Source organism: Pseudonaja textilis, chromosome 2 (genome assembly GCF_049901715.1).
Source record: "Pseudonaja textilis isolate UNSWEBS1 chromosome 2, rPseTex1.2, whole genome shotgun sequence".
NCBI lineage: Eukaryota > Metazoa > Chordata > Lepidosauria > Squamata > Elapidae > Pseudonaja > Pseudonaja textilis.
In genome coordinates this window covers 73,811,929-73,834,878 of record NC_141991.1, presented here as the reverse complement: position 1 = coordinate 73,834,878, position 22,950 = coordinate 73,811,929, and the positions used below count along the sequence as shown (strand labels likewise).

The 22,950-nt window shown below is 37.6% G+C and overlaps 1 protein-coding gene across 2 annotated transcripts in view; it reads right to left on the bottom strand.

Moving 5' to 3' along the window:
• TBC1D9B (TBC1 domain family member 9B) overlaps positions 1-19,996 on the bottom strand; it is a 38,161-nt gene extending 18,165 nt beyond the window's left edge. For both annotated transcript variants that reach the window (XM_087924300.1, XM_026696587.2), the window contains exons 1-11: positions 19,687-19,996; positions 14,093-14,203; positions 13,666-13,784; positions 12,281-12,509; positions 11,710-11,968; positions 9,016-9,223; positions 8,599-8,808; positions 6,179-6,331; positions 2,576-2,726; positions 1,922-2,136; positions 961-1,078 (exon numbers count right to left, since the gene is read on the bottom strand). In XM_087924300.1, the coding sequence (XP_087780426.1) occupies positions 961-1,078; positions 1,922-2,136; positions 2,576-2,726; positions 6,179-6,331; positions 8,599-8,808; positions 9,016-9,223; positions 11,710-11,968; positions 12,281-12,509; positions 13,666-13,784; positions 14,093-14,203; positions 19,687-19,804 (1,891 nt within the window). In that variant the 5' untranslated portion in view covers positions 19,805-19,996. The remainder of the gene's footprint in view (positions 1-960; positions 1,079-1,921; positions 2,137-2,575; positions 2,727-6,178; positions 6,332-8,598; positions 8,809-9,015; positions 9,224-11,709; positions 11,969-12,280; positions 12,510-13,665; positions 13,785-14,092; positions 14,204-19,686) is intronic.
• Between the last annotated feature and the right edge of the window lie 2,954 nt (positions 19,997-22,950).

Sequence of the window (22,950 nt, the reverse complement as noted above, 5' to 3'; positions counted from 1 at the left end):
AGAAGGATACGCCATTTCTGATTTAGAATGTTTTTCAAGCTTCTTTACTGCCATGCATTTTGACAGCAAGATAAAACCTGAATTTGAAGATTCTGTATTGGATTTGTCTGCAATAATGTAACTTCTTTTTCATAAAATTATTAGGATTCCATATTTAGGTTTCATTTCTGAAGTATCACTATACCTCTTGCTGCTGAACACTGATAATGTTACTTCTCATACTATATGCTTCTGATTTTATTGACATTCTCTACAACTTCTTGGTAGACTCTTAAGATTGCCTGACCCCAAGTTATAATCATTCTAGTTCCTTAATTATTTTGAAAAGATGGTATCTTTTTCAGACTTGGGAAGAAACAATACTTTTTAAACTTTTGATTAAAATCAACTTTTGATACTGATTAAAATCTTATCAGGAAGTCTTATATACTGCAAAAAATAACATGGTAAAGCTCAAAAGAATATAAGGATGAGAACAGTTCAGGAGAAAATGATATATAGAGCTAAGAAGGATGTAGAAATATATTAATAGCTTTGGGATATCTGATTGGATTTCAAGAAGATATTTATCTATTATTTTAGTTAAGAACAGTATTACTAAATGGAGTTAATATAAACCTATAGAAACTCATTACATTTTGAGAGAATCACAAAAGAAATTTAATAAACTGGCTATGAAAATTCAAGAATTTCAACACTGGAACATTTTTAAGAAGTTTGAATAAGGTTTAATTATTATTCTTTTACTCAGACTTGAAAATAAAAAGACAGCTCTTATAATTAATTTGAACTGTGCAATTCTAACACTATTTTAATTATACAAAATCAGTGAAGCTAATCTTCTGAACATTCATCCACTTGTCCTAAAGGCAACTATCAATTATTTTGCAACGAAAGATCCCACTCTGATTGCTTCAGATTATTTTATGCCAATTAATCTCAACTTTCAAAGTGACTTACCAACCACTCTAGTGTTATAGTAATCTGGCAACATTCTCTCACACAGGGCTACAAGGAGCCAGAAAGCTTCTTCTTCATTACAATACAGAAGCAGTACTGATGTCACTATGTTCATGGCCTGACAAATATAACGACAAACATGCACATACAAAACCATTAATATTGGATAGGGAGCATATTTAAAAAGGCAAGTATTTATTTGCTTTCCAATTTGTCAGAGCCTCAGATATAAATTATAAATGAAGAGGGCATTGTACACCTCAGAATCATATCCTTGGCTCTATACAATTACTTTGAGAAAGTAGGTAACACCTGGAAACCTTAGTGTTAAATATTAAGCACAAGATAGAAACCTTTGTTATATAATAAATATTGTAATATATCTTGCAGTTTATTAATGCTACACCAGCTTTAGATGTAAAATCTAAGGAATCTTATATCAACCTTAACAGTTCAGAAATTAATCATTACTAATGCAAGCTTTTTTAATCTTAAAAATGTAAGTTATTTAACATTAATCTGTTAATAATTTCTAGTCAAGATTGTATAAACATCATTGCACCCAAATATTATGTAAAATTTTATAATAATAAAACAAGAGATAATAAAACATCCTCCCGAAAGTTCACTGGGGAAATGAAAGAGGAAGAGAGATGTTCTTATATGCCCTTATATAATCTCACTTATACTTTCTCCTCCTTTTTGTTTTTCTCCAGAACGTTTTCAGGGTACGATATCTTTTTCTCAAGAAGCATATGAAGATGGAAGGAGTCTACAAAACACAGACTGGGGAATCACACAGCCCAGCTTGCTCAACCATGCCCAAATAAGTGGTCTCAGAAGGCAATATATTCCTAGCCATGAAAGAAGGGAGAGGCTGAGCTCCAATTCAAACTATGGCCAAGCTGTGAGAAGGAGTGACATCAATCTACTAGGTAATCCAAATATATTGCTTTCTTACCTGGCAGTATCCAATTGTAGGATTCCGAAAAGCATATGCTGTTAGTACCCTTCTAAGTGCAGCAATTCCTAGTTCATTCTGAAAGGCAGGGTGCTCTGGCATTGAACGATGCAGGTCTCTTTCAATTTCTTCAGTGGCAAGGCTATACTTTCCCATAGATCGTTTCACCAAATCACTGTAATACCCAGGGTGAGTGGCCATCTCATTCCAGGCCCCTGTATTGACACACAAACATTATTTTTCTTGCCAACTGCACTCAAGATGTGATTCAGGCTGAGGCTTCTGCAAATGAAATATTTACTGCAGGTTATCAAGCCTTTTGCAGCTGGTTTACACTGAGAACTAAATGCATGATGTTAATAAAAATGATATATTTAGAAAGGTTATTTTAAAGACTAGTACTTATTTTGCATTCCCTTTTAGCAAACTTAAAAAAAATACTTTGAGGAAAAAAAGCTTCAACTGGCAACAGGCAACTGGCTTAGAACTAAGAAATGCTAACTCTGGGAACAATAATTGCTGACTTTTCAGATCCCCTGCAGTTTGGGGAGCAATTTCATTTTAATGGCTGTAGTACTATGCAACTGTGTAGCAGGGGAAAATATTTTCTCCTTATGTCAGGAATCTATTGTGCACATTTAGCAAACATGTCACCTGAAAACAGGAGCCATAGTTCTCCACGAAGACTCTCTGGAATTCCTTTTTGCACCAGCTCACGAGTCTTGGCTGTCCGGTACATACACATGCCCCTCCCATATTCAAAAAAATGAATGTTCCAAGATTCTTCTTTCATTGTCTCCTTTGCCTGGAGAGGAAAGGATAGAGGGGAACACACACCCCTGTTATGGATGTTGGGGAGAGGTATGATAATTTGGGTGTGATTATCATTATGAAATGCTGTGACTTACATACTAGCATCACAAATACATAAGCGCAATGACGTCAGAATTTTATAATGGTGCAAATACATAATGATAGCACATTCTGACATCATTGTGATCTGCTGCAGATACCGCAAGCCACTGGAAATTTCTGTAGCACCAAGTATTTTTCTTCTTCCCCTCCAGTGTAGCATTTTCATTCTATCAGTAATTTATAAACATTGATCTCTAATCGTAACTTACAAAAATACTGCAACAGAAATACATGAAATATGATATAAAAAAGTTTTCCTCTGATCTGATTAAAAAGGAATTCGAGTGCAAAATACTAGCATGGCTCTTGAACTGTATTATCTACCATAGCTTGGCATACTGTAAAATGAATTTGTTCTCAATCTATAACTGTGTCAGAACATAGATTAGCACTTTATACCATCTCAGAAGTTAAGATATTTAAAATTTAAGATTTCTTAGATGTTTAAAATATGGTTGCAAGCATGTCTTAATGAACACATTACTAACAGCTAGTTTGGGGAAGGTGCTGGAATAGAAACTAGGAGAGTATGACTTCTAATCTTCCCTTAGCTATAGAAAGAAGCCAGCTGAGTGACCTTGGGCAGTCCCTCTCTCTCAGCCCAATCTACCTCACAGGCTTGGGGAAAATATGAGAAAGTAGCTGCTATCTTTAGCTGTACAAAAAAGAAGCAGCTTATAAATCTAATAAAGTATTTCATACAAAGTAGCAAAATTAACTACATTTAATTCATCTGTAACACAAGACAATTCATCATATCCTAGATTAAAAATAAACATAGTTTTCAAAGGAAAACAGACACCAAGAATCAGCTGTTCCTGGCAGCTTTTGCACTATTCGATGGACTAGTTTTAAACAAAAATTCCTTAAATATATTTTTATATGAACAGTTCATGTTAATAGATTTGGTCTTATACAAACTTTATTTAGGGTTCAAATGCTTACTGATATCTTCATTGTTCAATTTATCTGTCAAAATTTGTATGGCCACCCTCTCACACAAAGTGACATACAATAAAACCCACTATTAAAACTTTCTGCAAAACCAATTAAAACAGTACAGACAGATTAAAAACAAAACCACGAGCAGAAGAATATCACCATCACGCAAGCTCCCTAACACCAAGAAATCAACAGGCTTATTGAAAACAACACTTGTTTTAAGACAGGGCTGTCAAACTCCCAGCCCACGGGCTGGATGCGTCACATGCTGGTCCCTCCCATGCCCAGTTTAGTGAAGGGGTGGAAAGTTCTGATACGTCACGTAACACAGCCATGACGACGTGAGTTTGACACCCCTGTTTTAAGGGGTTTCCAGAAGGCAACAAGGTTAGGGCTAACCTCACCTCACAAGAAATGGTGTTCCAATGGCAGAAAAGGCTTGTCTTCTAGGTCCCATTGCATGTTATTCTTTCACAGATGGGACCCACAGCAGGCCTCTCCTGCCAGATCTAATATGACAGGTAGATCACAAAGAGACAATTCCTCAAATAACCTGGCCGCATTTCATGTAGGGTTTTAAAAGTCCAAACTGGCAATAGGATTTGGATTTGAAAACAATCTAGCAATCAATGTAGAAATATAAAATGTGACTTCTTTAGGGCACACATAACTGCCTGTGCCGCATTTTATTGGTTGAAGCTTCCAGATACTTTTAGAGCAGCTCCATGTGGAATGCATTGGAACTGTCCATACAAGAAGTGACTAAGACATGAGTGACTGTGAGCACGATGTAACTCATGATCCAGGAAAGAGTGTAACTGGTACAGAACCCAAGGTTGTGCAAACACCCTCCTAGAAATGACTATCTGCTTCTTGACACCTCCACTCTCCGTTTGCAATTCAGGTATACCTGGGACAGTGCCATTCAAACTAGTATCAAAGATGGTAAAGTCTTAGATCCGGAAGGCCCTAAAACCCAGTCACTCAGTCGTGCCAGGATTCAGTTGAATCCTGTTGCTCCCTCACATTCACACCTCGCAGTCTTCAAGCATTGGGACAGGACATCCACAGCATTGCCTAGTTCACCAGGAGCGGAAAGATATAACTGAATATCAGCGCACTGATGATATTTCAGTTCCTGGTGTTAGATGATCTCCCGTAGCATTTCATGTAGATGACAGGAGCAGAGAGAGCACCAAACTTTGTAGTATCGCACATAGTACAGGATGAGACCAGGGTTTCTCACTCTAGATCAGTACTGATTGGTATTGGCCCCGAGGAAGGAAGAAAACTAGCACAATACTGTGTCACCCATTCCCAATCCCCAGAGCTGATTCAGAAGATACCATGCCTGACAATATTGAAAGCTAACAAGAGGTCAAATATAGCCAAGATTAACCTCATCCTGCACCCGCCACAGATCATCCAAAAGAACAGCCAATGCCATTTCTGTCATATCCAGATCTGAAGCCTAACTGAAAAAAGTTCAGATAATCCATTTCATCTACAGACCACTGAAGCTGCTGTATGACCACCTTCTCTATAATCTCACCTCAAAAAGGGGGGTTTAGACATTGGACAAAAATTGTCTGGTATGGTGGGATCCAGCAATGGCTTCTTGAGAAAAGGGCAAAGCAATACTTCCCTTAGAGAAGGAACCACCCTCTCTGGGTTGCCCTCCATAGAAGACAGATTTGTGGTAAGCACTTTCCAGCCAGCTCCCTTTAGAAATGCCAACCAACGGGACTCAGGAAAACATATTATTCCATTTTCTCAAAGCCAAAAAACACAAGGAGGAGGACATTTTCAAGATACATATGTTTGGTTAGAAAATTAAGTTGAAGTTGCATTTACTCATGTATGTTCCGCACATTTAGATGAATATATTTGAAATATTTCCCCATCTAAAAGTAAATCACTTAATACTGTAAGAATTTAATCTTTTTTTTACTTTTAAATATTTTTAATAAACTTTATTAGTCTTTTATATCTTTAAAAATCAAACCAAAAAATATACATATTATGACATTAACAGTATGTGACATCTATCTCATAAACTTCTAGTTTGTGCTTATTTACAAATACATACAATTTATGCAAATGCAAACCTTCAATCTATAGGTTGCTTATCATTAATTCTTTTATCATCCATTTGTCTTAATTCAATCCAATCATACTATTTTCCCCAAATTCTATAATATTCAGAGTCTTCTTTTTCTTGTAACAACAGGGTTAATTTATCAATCTCAGCACACACCATTATTTTTTGAATAATCAATTCGTCTGATGGTATATAATTGTGCTTAAGAATTTAATCTTATGAGTTGTTATAATTAAAAGGGTTTTAATTATACTATAAGCACTGCATTTTCTGAATGGATTAAAAAAACATTAATATACCCATTTTATTCCAGAGGATTCCTCTGAATTGGTCCCAAACAATTTCAACAGTCCTTGAGATGCTGTGGGTACTTCATCTGTGCAAAAATTCACAGGCTGATTGTTGAGAGGAGAAGCAGGACTGTCTGCAGGAGGACTATTAGGAGACATTTCCTAAAAAAGAAATGTACAACTCAAAACATGTGGAAATACAAGCAAGTTCAAAAGCAATTTGAAGACTATTTGGACTTCTAGTGCAATCAATAATGTTCTAGGAAGACATCCATTATGGCTACAATACATTATTGATGGTATTGCCATTAATGCCTTCGCCCTCATTTAAATCATCTAAGATATTCATAGATTATGGTATAGGATCATCATGTATATTACAGAGCGACAATTCTTTATTCATGATATATGTACCCATTAAGAAGCCATGGTTAAACCTGGAACTCCTACAAAATATAGGAACATAAAGCTTACTTTTGCAATGTGTTTGTAATTATATGTGTACCTTACAAATACAAGGTTTAAATCAATATCTAATAACAAGGGGGGGGGGAGAATAACTGATAGGTGTATTAATTCCCTGTCATTGTCGTTCTAATATACAATAACAATGAATTATCAATCCAGTTTTTACATGGAAAATAATTATTAGTAGGAAATTAATCTAAAATTTCAGTTAGCTTTTCTATTGCTAACAAAAGTCTGCTGCTATAGGAGATGACCAGGCCGACCCTGAGGAAGGGGACAAAGAAGTCATCAGTCATGAATCTCTTTGTGCTCACAAAAGATCTAAGCCCAGCCCACCTTGAATTCCTTTTTATTCTTAACTTTGGCTAATTTCTCTTGACTATTAGTAGTTCAGTTTCTTGCAAAGACCTTAAGCTTAAGATAAAGCTTTATATACATTTGAACTGCCTGGAGCTCCTGATTTTCCTGTTTTGCTTTCTTTCATAATCAATAAACAGCAACACTTCTATCTGAGGAAAACAACACATGTTAGATAGTAAGGGGCACTTAATATGAGTGTCTTTCTTCCGCAAGACTTGTCACAGCTATCTACTAGTTATCTGCACATGTAAGTATATGCATGGATAATACTTCTGGTAAAACAAAGTGATCATTACTTTAAATGCAGTGTAGAACCCATTAAACAGGCCTGGGGTACTTAGTGTGTAGTTCTGAGAGTAGCAACTACCAATTTAAGAAGCAGGGATGTATAAGTAACGTTTTCCTCCCATAGACAAGTCATCCTATATGATACCATATTGTGTGCAAATAGATTAGTGTCATCCAAGCAATCCAATATTGTTAAGATATTTAAATTCAGTATCTGGAGCAGTGAGGTTGTGCAGTGAGTCGGAACATACAGTTGTGGTTAATTGGCTGGAGAATGCTGGCTCCTGCATGAGGCAATCTGTGCTGTGATTGGTTACTGAGGATGTGGAGAGTTTCCCTTTTTTCTTTTGTGTGCTCTGTGATTTACCTCATGATGTTCCTGTTTGCCTGACTATCTAGTTTGTTGTATATATTGATATAAAATATATTTATTTGTATAAAACTATAAATTTGTGTCAGCATATCTGACTTCATTTGCACACTGGCTGCGCAATTCCCTGACAAATATTATTTATTCTGTCAGGTATCACTGAGGTCCTCAAGTTGACAGATCTCACCTGAACCCTCACTCTTTTAATGAGATACTAGCACTAAACTAGAGTCCCTCTGCTCTGGTTTATGTGGCTACCCAGGCAGTTAAATATGTACCCCATCCACACTTTCATTGATACTTCTTTTTATTCAAGGTTTATTTATTAAGCATTATTGGCTTTTCAATGTTAAAAAAATAATTTCAAACTGGTACCACAATGTGGAAAGCTCACTAATGATCAAAAACTTGGCTGCAGAAGGATGGACAGAATGGCCAAAACAAGCTGGGAAAAACAAAATGGTAAATGAATGAAAACAATTTGCAAGGCATTTCAGGCAGCCACTTGAGACAGGAGAAGAAATCTACATATGAAAGTTTCCTTGACTTCTGATCATGACAAAGAGATCTGAACAGGATTAGAAATCCTTTCCCTAAATAGCCAGTCAGTGCCTTAGTGACAGTCAAACCTAATCCACTGTTCACAAATTCCCAGATAAAATTAAGGGAATTCTAAATACAACATCAAAGGAATGGAATAGAATGGAATGGAATGTCAGTCAGAATGGAATGACTCCATATGCTCTAATCTCGAGCTACTTCTTTCCCCCAGCTACTTTAGATAAGAGATCTCAGTGGTTTTCCTTCTTGTTCTGGGAACTGAGGTAGTCAATGCTATCTAATCAGTTTGAAAGCCTTGTCAATAATAGAAATCACAGTCAACTGACAGAATTTTGTAAATATTTATAGAGGATCGTTTCAAGGCACATTGCTGGCACTGTACCTCAGAGGCATGGTCATCAATACTCTTCTTTTGCCCTATGTCACTGCATGTTTGCTTTGAAGGAGTCCTCTGTAGGAAATCAGAAATTCTCTGTACTAGGAAGTCTCGGTCCTTCAGGTTGGCAAAGAGGAAGGTCATTTTGCTTCGAGTGCTGATGGAAAGTGGGCTAGGCAAAATGCTGGAGCTGTCTGCTTTCTCAACAATTGTAACCTACAGCATACATAGAGGGATAAATGACGTATATCAAGATATGCATCTTGTTTCCATCACCCCAGAGAATTACTTATTTAACCAATGGACTAATATACTGAGGTTCAAAACCAAAATCCTACTACCTTTAAGGAAATCCTTCAAACTTAATCCAATAACTGAATGGTGGGCTCTCAAGGTAATTCATTATCAAAAACAACTTCTCACCTCCCTAAGTGGTATTATGAGATGGCATGCCTCTTCTGCCTTGCTAGCAAAACAGATATAGTTATTGGAAACAAACATCTGGCCGAGAATGTGGATTTTATTGAATGGGGTCCACAAAGTGCAGTCTGTGTGCCCATCAAGCCGTTCATCCTTGGGCAATCGAAAAGTAGCACGGTACCATTCATTTTTGGCTCTGGCATCCAGATCCCTAAAGAAAATGAAATATATATATATGCACACATGCCAATGGGGTAACTGAGAAATTCATTACAGTAGTCTTTTTCTAACATGTCCCCTTCAGATGCGTTGGACTTTACCTTCAATCATGCACAATCCTTTTTAAATATAATTTCAAAAATGAACTTCCACCAAACATAGATATAGTCATATTGAACCACTGATTGCCAAAAATCCTTAGTACAGATCCAGGTAGTCCTCAACTTACAACTGGTTGTTTAATGACCACTTGCAGTCACAATGGCCTCAGAACATGTGTCTTTTTGGCCATTCATGCCAGATTCTCCCAGTCACAGGACATTTCAGATGCTTGTTAACATGTTTGCATTTATAACTGGGTGCAAAATGCCCAGCAACCACGTGATCCCCATTTGCCATCTTCTCTCCTTGCCCCACCATACCTGGCAGCCTTCTCCATGATGTTCTACTTAATGACCCATGTGGTTGTTTAGTGGGAGAATCAGAATTGCAATCATTGAGAGAAATGGTCATGTGGCATCTCATTTAACAACCCCTTTGCTCAATGATCAAGATTTTCAGGCACCTGTACATGCTTTTCAGTAAGTAAGGAACTATAATAAAAATATCCTTTAAAGAACTGCTGTGGTTCCAAAGAAAGAACAATAGCACTATGAAGATAGTATGTCAATGGAAAGATCAGGCTAATACTGTAGGACATTTGGTCAGAGAAAGAAAAAGGACACTGCTTAGGGCAACGTAAATATTTAGATGGGATAAAAAAAAAGAAATAAGAACAGTGCAGAAATTTGGTTCAAATATATAGGGTATAGGTGGGCCACTAATTCTGGGAGAGAATTCATCTAGAAGGACAACCATTTTTGTTTTCCATAGAATTTGTCTTTATAAATTCAAGAGCATATAGCCTATATTGTCATTTTTTCCTTTTAGGTTGAATTGTCTTTCTTTGGGGTAAATGCATTAGCTGCAGCATGATTAGACATAGTTACTTTTTCCAGGACTGAATTCAGAGAAAACTAGTTTTGCAAGTTGGCAACAAGAAGCTATATATAATATTGCCTAAATAAATGAAAGATTAATCTTTCTCTGGCCCCAGAAAATCTCAAGTAGAAAAACAAATTAAAAATTATCCAAAAAAACTGTAATTATCTTGGCATGTGCATATGAGAGTCAGTCTCTTAAAAGATGTGAAGTCCTAGCTTTTCTCTCAGGCATTAGTGCCAGGTTATTAACGGAGCCTGAAATGTGCATTTTAGTATCGTGACCTATTTCTGTGGTGCTTTGATTACTGTATTGTGGTTATTGTAATTATATTTCTTTAATTTAGATTAGCTTTATAACATTAGTCTGTTGCATAATCTGTTTGCTGGCTAGTTACTTGTTTAAGATGGTCAGCTATGTAAATTATTTAAATAAAGAGAACTGGGAAAAAAAACCAGTGGTTTAATTATGGAGGTTCCATATGGGGACTTCCACCCATGACTCTATAGTTAGAAATATAATAAAATTCAATTGGAACAACAGAAAGAGCAATCCTATCTTCTTGAAATCAATTCCATATCTTCAACAAAATCAAAGATTTTATTCAAAGATTCTTGGATTACATAAACAATAAATTTTTTGGATATAAATAAGGCTGCATGGGAAGAAGAAAAATGCAAACTCAAATATCATCTACAAGTTTCTTATCTCCATTTTTTTCTGGCAGCTCTAGGAAAAATACAAGGACAGAAATTGAGCACGTGTTTATGAAAGACATTGGGAAGAAAATGAAGTTTGTATTTGAGATTTCAGTCAGACTTGTGTTCCTCCAATTCAGATCAAGAATGGCCCCAAAATAATTGGACAGATCAGAAATAATCTCCTTGGATTATTATCTGGTTGCATATTTTCATTTTTTTTTCATTTAAAACATGAAAATTGAAAAAATGCATTATTTTTGCAAATCGTACTAAAAAGCACAAAACAGAAAATATCCCATAGAAAAATAGGCAGAAAACAAATGATAAACACATACACAAGTACTACCTAATGCCTAGTTTCACCGTCTTATCAACTTAGCATCAACCACCACAGCTGAAATCAATGCTGGATATGTTTTCTTCCTCAAATGTGCCTACACCTTTGATGTGTGTATGAATATATGCATCTGTGCACGTATATACACTAGCCTCAAAGTATACTCCATAAGAAAGGAAATGCCAGGAAAAAATAACATTTTCACACTATAGAAAAAGGCATGTTATTTAGTTATGAAAAGACTTACACTTCATCAGGTTGGTGAAAGGCATTCTCTCTGTACAAAGGAAATATTAGTTTCTTTCTTTTGGGAAAACATAGTTTGTTTTTGTTCTTAAGTTACGTAAACATTTGAGGCTGTTTCTATTTGGACTTAAGCCAATCATAGAATGCCCGACACCTTGTCTGACGGTGTCCTAAAACCTTGGAAGACAAACACAGGTACTTATGCATGCTTACCTCTTGAGTGCTGAGATATTCTTGAGTGGCTTGCTGGGTTTGGGAAGCACCATATCCTCCGTGAAACTTTTATTATCAAATAGTTGACGCATGGCAATGTTAGCCAACTGTTCCATTAATTTGAACGTCTCATTGATACTGACGAACATAGAAAAGTAGAGTTCACTGTCTCTGGTACTCACTTTGATGCACTCAGGAAACAGAAGGGTAGCATTCTTCTCTAGCTGTGTTATATCTACCCACTGCACTATAAGGGTCACTGTAGAAACAAGTAAACCCAATTCATCAATTACTGTCAGAGAATTATATGGAAAATCTTTTAAAATAATTTACAGATATTTTATCAATACTGATGCCCGTTGCTGAACTCCAATAAAGCAATAAGATTAAAAGATGCTATTTCAGATCCACTCTATGGGAGAGATATGGGAGTTGTGAAATTTATTGTTAGAGTAGTAGGAGTGTTGTTGCAGTTCCCTAATCAAAAAGTAGGTTGAAAGAGGCAATGCTATCAGAATATAATAAATATCTGAAACATTAAACAATAAGAAACACCTCATTGACAGGTTACCTTCTTTGCCCAAAAGGAAGGAATAGAAGCAAAGGTGATTAACAGTGAGATACAGCCAGCCCTGTCTTGGCACACGCCCTTTCCAATAACTGCAAGAATAGTAATTGACAAGTTTCTCTACTTCAGGCATTCCAAACTGCTTGCGCATCTTCAGTTCTGCTTCCTTAAATTTGCCAGGATCTTCTTCCCCCTGTGGCTGTCGGTTCTTATTCTCTTCAGCAATAATTCCCTGAAGGAAAAAGTGACAAGGAAAAACGAGAGCTTTTTCATTTGTTGCATTAGTTAACCGTTAAACACAAATATTCCTCTATAAATTGCACTTCTTATGTATGCATGCACAATTTCCTAATGTTCAAAACTCCACATTCAATGCTCCAAAAACTATGTTAGCATATTCATGATTGTTAATAACATTATTGTGGCTTCAGACGGTTTATCCACCTGCCTGAATCATATATGGATTACCTTTATTTCTGTTATATGTCACCATAGATTGTACAGAAACATCTGAAATGCTTCCCTACCTATAAAGAAAGCGGTGCCGGAAGTAAAGGAACACGAAAGAAGATAACATTTACTGTCACTTTTTTCTGTGAACACACTGGCACACATAAAAAAATGGAATTCTGATGTCTTCTCTCAAAAGAGTCTGTCTGTCTGCCTATATACATACATACACATACTAATCATAGTCCATTTTGAATATATACAGTGTTTCCTCGAAAATAAGACCCACTCTGAAAACAAGCCCTAGAAAACAGGAAAACTGGATGTGCTGCGCAGATGCTTGACTCAGGGAAGCTCGTGGGAGGCTTGCGCAATGGCAAGAGCAGCAGGCAGAGGCATGGGGGAGGCAGGTGATCCCAATGCCCTGGAAGGGTCTTTGGTCAGCGTAGTTGCAGACAAGCCGAGAGATGGTGGGATGGAGCAGGTGGCATGTTGAGATCTCCTCTACCTCTGCCTGGCTCTGCTGCACACTTTTCGCCCAGAGGGAGAAATGACAGAAACTCAAAGCTTTGTTCTTGCAAAGGGGGCAGTTTGAAATGGAGTGATTAGCTTTGCAAGTAGACAAAGCCCCTGCCCCAAAGTAAGCCTGGGTACTTATTTTCAAGCCCCAAAATATTTTTCCCTCCTAATGGAAGTCAACATACGTTACAGCACTCTAATTACACAGTGAAATATTAAAGCAGCTAACTAGAAGCTTCAGGCAAAAATGATACAGTAGTAAGCAATCTCTATGGGTTGTCCTTGAAAAATCCCTATTTAATGTATACTATACTATGAGTATCTGTCCCACTGAATTTTACATAGACGTTTAAAATCTATAGCTCTCAACAGTTTGTCTTTCATTTATTAAGGAATGTGGCAAGAAGAACACCTCTTACATGTATTTTACCCTTGACAAAGGTAGTAATATCTTCTTCACTGTCAAAGATTGCAAGAGTCTGGAGCAAATTATTCTCTAGCCATTCCCAATGGCTTGTAATTTCCTGACGGTTTGAGCCTAGACAGAGATTAAGAACAACCACAGAGAAGATATAAGCAAAGCTTTCCTATAATAAAAGTGACACATACATAAAAAGATGAAAATGTTTATATTAGACAGTCATTTGTCAAGTCATTTTCTTTTAAATTTCTATTTGGATCAGGAGTTTTTGTCCCTCATTTAATTAAAGAGTTCTAAATTAAAGGTCTGAGTATCCATGTCACACACCCCTAATATATGAGTCGCTGAAACTGGGCAAAAGAGGAAATGTTCATCAGTTTGTGTTTAAAAACGTTTTGCTTATCTGGTTATGTATCAGAACTTACCACAAGCCACTGCCCAATATATCTGAGAATCTTGTGTTTGATGCAAGATCCTATAAGGAGCAACTCTAGCACTGGAGTCCAAAACCACATCCAAAGTTCCTACGAGCAGTCCTAAGCCAATGAAAATGCAGAAAAGAATGTTAGGGACATTATCTAATTAAAAAAAATCAATGTAATAATTTATATTGAACATAACATTTTAAAAGACAGTAAATTAAAAATTTGAACTCTAATTGGATGTTCCAATGATGAGGAAAAAACCCAGTTTGAAATAGTTACTGTTGGAAATTTACATGTTTCATTTTTAAAGGAAATAATATCAATAGGGATGGAAAGTTTTCCCCTTGTTGCGATTGTGGTTCTGATATGCAACCTATTAAATATATTGCGCAAGATTGCCCATAACATGCATTCTTTGGTTCCCTAGAAGGTCTACGTAAAGCAAAGCAAGATGCCTGGATAGCTGAATGAGGCCACTGCTGTACCCACTAGAAGTTTTGTATAAAATTTGTGTGTATGTTTACTTCTTTTCTGTCATGTTTCCATCATATGCTAAATAAATAAAGGAAATGATTTGCTTTTGTCTGACATGACCAAGAGAGATGGTGGAATCTACTTTCTTTGATATGTTCAAATTGAAACTAGATGAGTGTTTTTCAAACTTGGCAACTTTAAGATGCATGGACTTAAACTTTCAGAATTGGGAATGCAGGATGGGAATTCTAGGAATTGAAGGCTGCCATTTTAAAGCTTGAAAAACACTGGTCTAGACAATCATCTGCCAAGGTCTTTTTAACTTTGCAGTCCTGCATTGAGCAAGACATTGGGCTCAATAGCTTAAACGGCCGTTCCAATATTTTGATTTTATGCTGTTAGGAAAAAAAATGAGGGTACACTAAGTTTTAAAGAATAATTATTCAAAATTCTGAGAAAATAGCTAACGATAAATTTTGTACTGTTATGAAGACAATTGTCTAGCAAGTAACGTTTGTGCATGTTGCTAAAACCTGATGGTAGAAACTACCCAAAGCAGGAATGGGGAGCCTCTGGATTATGGGCCAAACGCAGCTTGTAAGAACTCCTCCGTAACTGAACTCTATTTACTACAGCAATTCGATTTTTAGAAAATATTCGACCAGAACCTTTCTAAAGCTTATAAACCAAATGGGGAACAAGTTTCAAATGTAGCAATACAACTTCCTCGCTATACCATATGACATGTTGACTGGTGTTATGGTTTATAATTCAGCTCAATGATTGCCATAAAATAATGTCAGCCTTACCAAATAGGAAACACAAGATAAACTAATTGTAAAACTACTTTAACAGAATCTTGTATGTCTGAAAGTAAAATTCTTCTGCCATCATCTTTACAACTTGACAACTTAGGGAGGGCTCCTTCTGAGCTTCTTGCTCCATCCCTTATGGGCTATGCTGTCTCTTATCTGACCTTTTTTTAATCAGGAACTCTTCAACCCTCTCCCAAGGTCTTTCTCACATACTACTATAGACAATGACTTCCACTAATCTACAGCGGCAAGAGATAATAAAGAAGAAGAGTAAAGGAGATTGGGAGACAATTATTGCATAGATAATAACTAATGATATGTTAAATGTATGTTAATAAAGCTCCATCTCCAATTTGAATTCAAACAACTCCTTTTTGTATTTGCCCACATGCAATTTCTAAATGACCAATTAAATGTATGCTTAATCCAAAAAAGATGGATTTACTCATCACACTAAACCAAAGCTTAGTATAATGTATGACTCATTCAGAGAGGATTCTCAGTGATCAATCTCCCAAGACAAAATGGCTGTCTTTTTTCATTTTCAAATACATTAAATCCACAGCTGAGCATCTTCCAGAAGGTCCCTATTTAGGTGGCCTAGTGGTGAAGATGTTTGCCTCCCACTCAAAAGGTTTAGAGTTCAATCCTAGGTAGCAGCACATGCTTCTTTCCTAGGGTGCAAAGAAAAAATATCTGCTGCAAATTCCAAACTCCCCACGTACATCAGGGAAGGGCATTTCATGTCTCTGAGATTAGATAAGAGAATTTCCAGTAACTGCTGAAAACATTTATACAATGGTAGGCTCATTTACTGATGAAGCAAATAAACTAGTGAACTGGTTTACTAGTTTACAAAATGGTCAAACAAAGCAGTTTTGAAACAAATAAAGCATCTGTAAACAAGCCATACATGTAATCTATCCAATTACTGTACTGTATACATCAAGAGTTTCTCTGGATAACCTAAGTTTCTCTGGATAACTAATGGCATCAACATGATTACATTACAAAACTAGTATTTGCTGCCTTGGCTTCTATTTCCACAATTATTTTTTGAAAGAAGAGTTTATATGACAAAACTTGTAACTACAATACTTATTGGTTGATAATAGAAAACTTAAATATTCAGTGGATTGTTATCTCCACCCAAATGAATTCAATTAAGTACACAAAGAAATAACTGTTTTACTATAGCTCTATAATGGGTATGAGTATGATTCAGTATATCTCGATACATGTTTTTAGACATATTACTGTTAATCTTCTCATCACTCCTTATCACCCATCCCTTCCCACTTGTGACTGTAACTGTAACTTTGTTGCTTGTATCCTTACGATCTATATTGACTGTTTCCTAGTATGATTTGATTGTTGATTGTACCCTATGACTATCATTAAGTGTTGTAACTTATGATTCTTGACTCTTAATGAATGTACCTTTTCTTTATGCATACTGAGAGTATTTACACCAAGACAAATTCCTTGTGTGTCCAATCACACTTGGCCAATAAAGTACTCTATTCTATTCTATTCTATTCTATTCTATTCTATTCTATTCTATTCTATTCTATTCTATTCTATTCTACACAGCATAACAGTACATCCAAGGGACAATGTTTCCATAACATTTTCCAATGGTATATTAAACCAAATTAGTCAAAGATCTGTCTAAATTTTAGTCACCCCAGGATAATTTAGCAAATGGCAATATTACCAATCATAGTAGCATATTAGCCATTTTGAAAGCAATTTAATTGCATGGTGTTTGTGTTTGTGTGTGTGCCTTTGAGACCGTGTGGGCTCCTGGCGACTGCCTGGTCAAGTCACTGCAGTTTTCTTGGCAAAATTTCCCAGAAGTGGTTTGCCACTGCCTCCATCCTAGGGCTGAGAGAGTCACCCAAAGCCAGGACTAGAACTGCTGAGTTTCTAATCACTGTATCCACTGGCTTTTTAACCACTGTATCGAAGTGGCTGACATTTTAGTACTAGATAAGTGACATACCAATTCTCCTTTTATTTGTTTGTTATTTTTTAGAACTACCTTGGAAATTTATTCAAGACAATAAAACTTGCAAGACTGTTTCTGGCCTCTGAGAAACATTCCCTCACTCCCCAGGGCTATAGCATCCTGACCTTGTCTGCCTTCAAAGGATTTACCTTGAAATAGGGCCTCCAAGCACCTACATTACTAATACAGTTGAATATTGTGAAATTGTTTGCCCCAACCTGATCCATAGGCTACTGGAATTTGGTTGTAATTCTTATATAATTTTAACCCTTATTAGCACTTAAGAACTGTACATGAGTCAAGTATATGAAAAATATACTTTAAAAAAAAATTAAATATGGTTTTACATTGTGTAAGCCGCCTTGAGTCACCATGGGTGAATAGGCAGCAATATAAATTCAATAAATAAACAAACATGGCTGTAATGGCTGACATTATAAAAATCAAAATTAAAATTACAAAATTACAAGCTCTATCAGACTTATTAGTTCATTGTTGCCTATAAGGAACATATTTACAAAATATGGAATCTGAACTTAAAATGTAGAGATATTTCTTTTATTAACATCCTACTTCTTCTACACAAGCTGAAACTGGCGTGTGTATTTTTCCTCATCCTATTTCTCTCCACAACAACCCTGTGAGTTAGGTTGAGTTGAGAAAGAGTGATCAGCAAAGTTACCTATACAGTTCCCATGTTGAGGGTGGACTAGATTTCTGAAGAAGAAAAATCTATCTTGTTTAAAGTTATCTACATTGTATCTGTGACTTTCTAGTTTTATATATTGTTACAGAAACATAGAAAACTGATAGCAGGAAAAGACCTAGTGGTCCAAGTTGGCTCTTTGATTTTTTTTTGTTTATATGTTTGTTATATAGTTTGTCTGTCTGTCCATCCATCCATCCATCCCTGGTAATCTATATCATATTTGTGAATTTCTAGTGCCAAGAAATTCATGTTAGCTATAGACACTGTGTACTATTCAGAAATTTCCTGGTTTTTTTTTAACTGCTTCTTCTTTTTCGCCCACAACCAAACACTCTCTCAAACGAAATGCATTTGAAAAACTAGAGACTTAAGTAAAATAAATAAATTACAGGATAAATATTGGTGATTGGCGGTGGTAGGAATCATCAATATTGAAGACCTTAAGCTAATGAAAATAGAATCTTTTGAAACGGGTGGCTATAACAAATTTAAATAATACTTCTGCAATTCAGAGCTTCCATTTTGAAAAAGAAAACCATAACTTTAAGTTGAACATAATCTTAGTATTTTATCTCTTAAAATAAAATCTTCAGCAACCCCAGATATTCCAATTTCTAAGTGACATATACCATCCTTTTACACGAACTGCTGGAGTCTAAAAGATAAACCCACAAAACATCTCCTCTATATTTCTAGGTAGATGCCTGGTACAAACCCGTAGAGATTCTCAGCCATCCGGGTCATAGTTGTCCCAAAGGTGCTTTTTCAAGAGGCCACAGGACTTCCTTGTTTTTTTTTTCTTGAGAGATGTTTTGCTTCTTATCCAAGAAGCTTCTTCAGCTCTGACAGGATAGTGGGTGGGTCATGTCAGAACTGAAGAAGCTTCTTGGATGAGAAGCAAAACATCTTCAAAGAAAAAAAAAAACCAAGGAAATACCAGGGTGGTGGCCTAGAGGTGGAGCTCTCGCCTCACAATTGGGAGGCTGTAAGTTTGATCCTAGGTAGAGGCTAATATTTGGAATAGACTCTCCTGCTCGAGCAGGGGGTTGGACTAGATGACCTCCAAGGTCCCTTCCAACTCTATTATTCTATGTTAAATCCAGTTGCCTCCTGAAAATGCACCTTTGGGTAGATACCTGGTACAAGGTAACCTAACGCACTCCCTAACAGAATACAATATCAGCTTTTCAGAAAAAGATGAGGATGCCAATTACTATAAAGACCACAGTTTTATCTTTCAAGCCTGTCAAACCGAAATGCTTGCGGGTTAACACTTTCTCCAGCCAGAAGCATCTCCACGAAAACCGACAGGAAGGGTGGGAGAGATCTTGCCAATCAAAGCCTCAGATAAAAAGGCCTCTCTGGAACCGCTCAAGGCTGCTCCGTTGACAGGCTTAAACCCTCTGCTGGCTTTCGTGGAGATCGGGGGGGGGGGGCAGACCTACTCAAGAGGATGCCGAACCCCCCCTGAACCTAGGCCCCGGCCGATCCGCACGTCGCCTCCTTCTCTCAGGGCGGACCTTTCGGGGCCACGGCGATACGGGCGGCGGCGGCGGTGGCCACTCCCTCCCTGCCGACCACTTACCCGTCAGGCCGCCCCCCTTGCCGTGGCCCCGCCGCCGCTGGAGGAGGAAGAAAGGGTTGGCCCGCTCGGTGATCCAGAGCGCGTTCGCCAGCAGCACCTCCTCGGGGCTCAGCCACATGATGATGGCGTTGCTGCTGCTGTTGCTGCTGCTGAGGCGGCCGCGCTGGCCCAGCCGCCGCCTCCGCCCTCCGCCCCCCGCTCAGGCTGCCTCCCCTCTCAGAACCGGCGCTCGGGCCAGCGGTCACAGGTGGTCACGGGGCCGCTTACGCTGCCGTCAGAACGAGCAAGTTCGGCGGCGTCTGTCGGCCGCGCCCCCTAGCGTCGCGGCTGGCACAGGGCATCCCAGGAGGCCGGGCATTTTCTCTCTCTCTCTCTCTCTCTCTCTTTTCCCCTCGTCGCCTGTAAGTCTATTGCGGCCAAACAAATCCCAACGTTGGGGGGCGTATCTATAAGACGGTTATTTTTCTTGAAAGCGATTCCGATGGTTGCATTTGCTTAGCACTGTCTAAAATCGAATTAAAACGAAAATCAGGCTGGCTTTTGCTGAGGGGAAAGTGGGCTATGACATCTGAGGTTGTTAGATAACGCGCTATATATAATGTTTTACATTACACTCCCCCCCCTAACTATATTATATAGTTATATAAGATCATATAATGCTCTAATCTGTGGATTGTCTAACCATGGTTAACTGTTTAGATTCTAGGGCTATGCAATGGTCGCAAATTGCACAGGAATCTAATCTTCAGGACTTTCCTTAGCCCAGAGTATCCTTGCTCTTCATAAAGCAGTCCTAACCATTTTAAGCTTCTGGATGAACTTAGTGGGCGGGGAAAAGGTTGCTTTTAAAGAGTGGAGCTCTGGAATCAATGATGTTAGATAACTTCCCAACCATGGGTGGAATGTTTAATCGATTGCACCCTTACCTGGAGAGCAGCCATCTGATTTCAGTGATACTTCAGCGATACGCACTGTTTGCCAGTTGATTTCTGCACCTTTCCCATAGTATTCTGGACTCTTTTAGCCTGGTGTCAGACTCAGGCACAGTACTGTGAGAGCATTAGTTGCACTTATTGATGATCTCTGGTGGACTCAGGATAAGTGTAACCATTCTGGTTCTTCCTCAGTCTTTCAGCAGCCTTCAATTCCATCAAACAGTGAGTAATAGGTCACCTCAAGAAGTGCCAGTTGTCATTGAGCCCCTGCTTTCTGGACTAGCCAGTTTCCAAATCATCTTCAAAGGCCACCCTACGTATGCTGCAGGAATCCAGTTGCCAAGTCCAGTTGGACAAGTATCACTGAAATCAGATGGCATTCTTCTGGACTGTCTTAGCATGTTGGGGGAAGCATGGTGCTGTGGTGGCTCTCTTCTTTGAGGGCTGGTTCCAGTAGGTGTTAGTGGAAGAGAGAGAGTAAACTCCTACATGAGGCCTTCCATTGGTGCAGGACGCAGCATCAATCATCCATTGATGATAATTATGTATACATATTTGTCCCCAATCAAGTGATGATGTCAAAATTGTATCCTAAGAGACAGTGGTTATAGCTAGATGGGTTTGTTTAACCATAGCAAGTTCAAGTTGTGGGTTTTGTATCTTCCAGTTCTCAGGATAGGAGATTTTCTATCCATAGATCTTGGAAAAGACAACTTCCTTTGTATTTTGCCTTCTTGATTTGAACTAATACTTATTCATTGCCACAGATCACTTATATCCATTTTGCATTTTTATGCTGTTCTGTGTAGATAGAAGCCATACATCTTGATCTTGGGTGCTAGCAACATTCATTGTTTTTTTCTTTTTTTTCTCCCATCTAACTCCTTTCCCTCAAGAAATCTAATACGATTTTCCAGGAAGATTATTATAATGAGGGGCAGAATACTGTACCATGCAAAGTAAAATAAGTATTAATAAAATGCAGTGTTAGAGCACAGCTCTCTGGGCACATAAGATTACCATCCCTATCTCCTAAACTAGTCTCCTCTTTTTTTTTTGACGTCTTAACCCTGGAGTGTGTCTGTCATTTTGAATATCCAAGTGGGATGAGAGAGAAGTGAAAGAGAGAAAAGACATAAACATGTGACCAGCCAGCTTGCAACTCACAGACATGCTGGGCCCTGAATTCAAAGATAATCTTACAGATTATGCATTGAGATTTAGCAAGCAATGCAGTTCTCCCAAACACAACTTCCATTGAACAACACTGTGTCTTTAAACAGCTTTTTATTGAAATGTATTACATTAGCAAACTCTAACATAAAGGTATACACCATTAATGGTGCAGCATATACCACACAGCTACAATACAGTAGTGTACTGACATCAAAATATGCAGACTATGAATGTTTGTGGCTGCCAGGCTACAGCTTATCACACAAGTCTGAAATTTTCGATTGTCAAGAGGGTGGCACACTGCTTGCACATGCCAAGATTAAACTCAAGGCAAATAGTCCTTTTCACTTTGCCAGACTCTAGTAGCTTTCTGGATCGTTCAACTTCTTCACTGTTCTCATCAGTATAGCTCACAATATGGCAATAAATTATTCAATTACATAAGCCCTGTCATTGTATTTTACACGCTCAGCATTTGGTATTATAATAACTTTCACTTGTCAAATCCGCTCACTCCAATATCCTTCTCAACATTCTTTTTTATTTTTTTTTATTTTGTGCATAGTTAATGTTGACCTGTATTTGGAAATCCTGAGCAGACATAACGCTCTTAAGTACATAGCTATCTACTGAATCTTGTTTGGGAAAAGAGCTAGGACTTAAGATGTTACGTATGCTCAAATCATGATTCAGCATAATCACTGAAATGGGTCTGATATCTTAAACCAGTCCTTTATATACTTGTAACAGAATGCCCATTTCTTATTTAAAGCCACAAATCTTAAAAGGATTTGAATGCATAGCCCTTAAATGGCACAGAAAGGGCATCTTCCTGATAAACCATTTCTTTTGCTGCAAGCTGCTCAATAACTGAGATACTTCTAGCTTTTGTGCACTTCTGAAAGATGTTTTTTTCCCTGACATAAGGCTTAGTGTGAAACTTTAATCACTTCAGTGACAAATGTACAGATATAGAGAAAACAGGAGTGCAGTGAAACAAATGCTTCGTTATGATGGCTGCATCACACAAAAAAAAATAAAAAAAAATCCCACAAATGCTGATTTTTCCGCAACCACAGAGAAACTGCCTATTTATCCTCCACGTTTTCCCAGCAAATCTCAGTGTGGTTTCAGTTATTAACAGCAGGGAAGA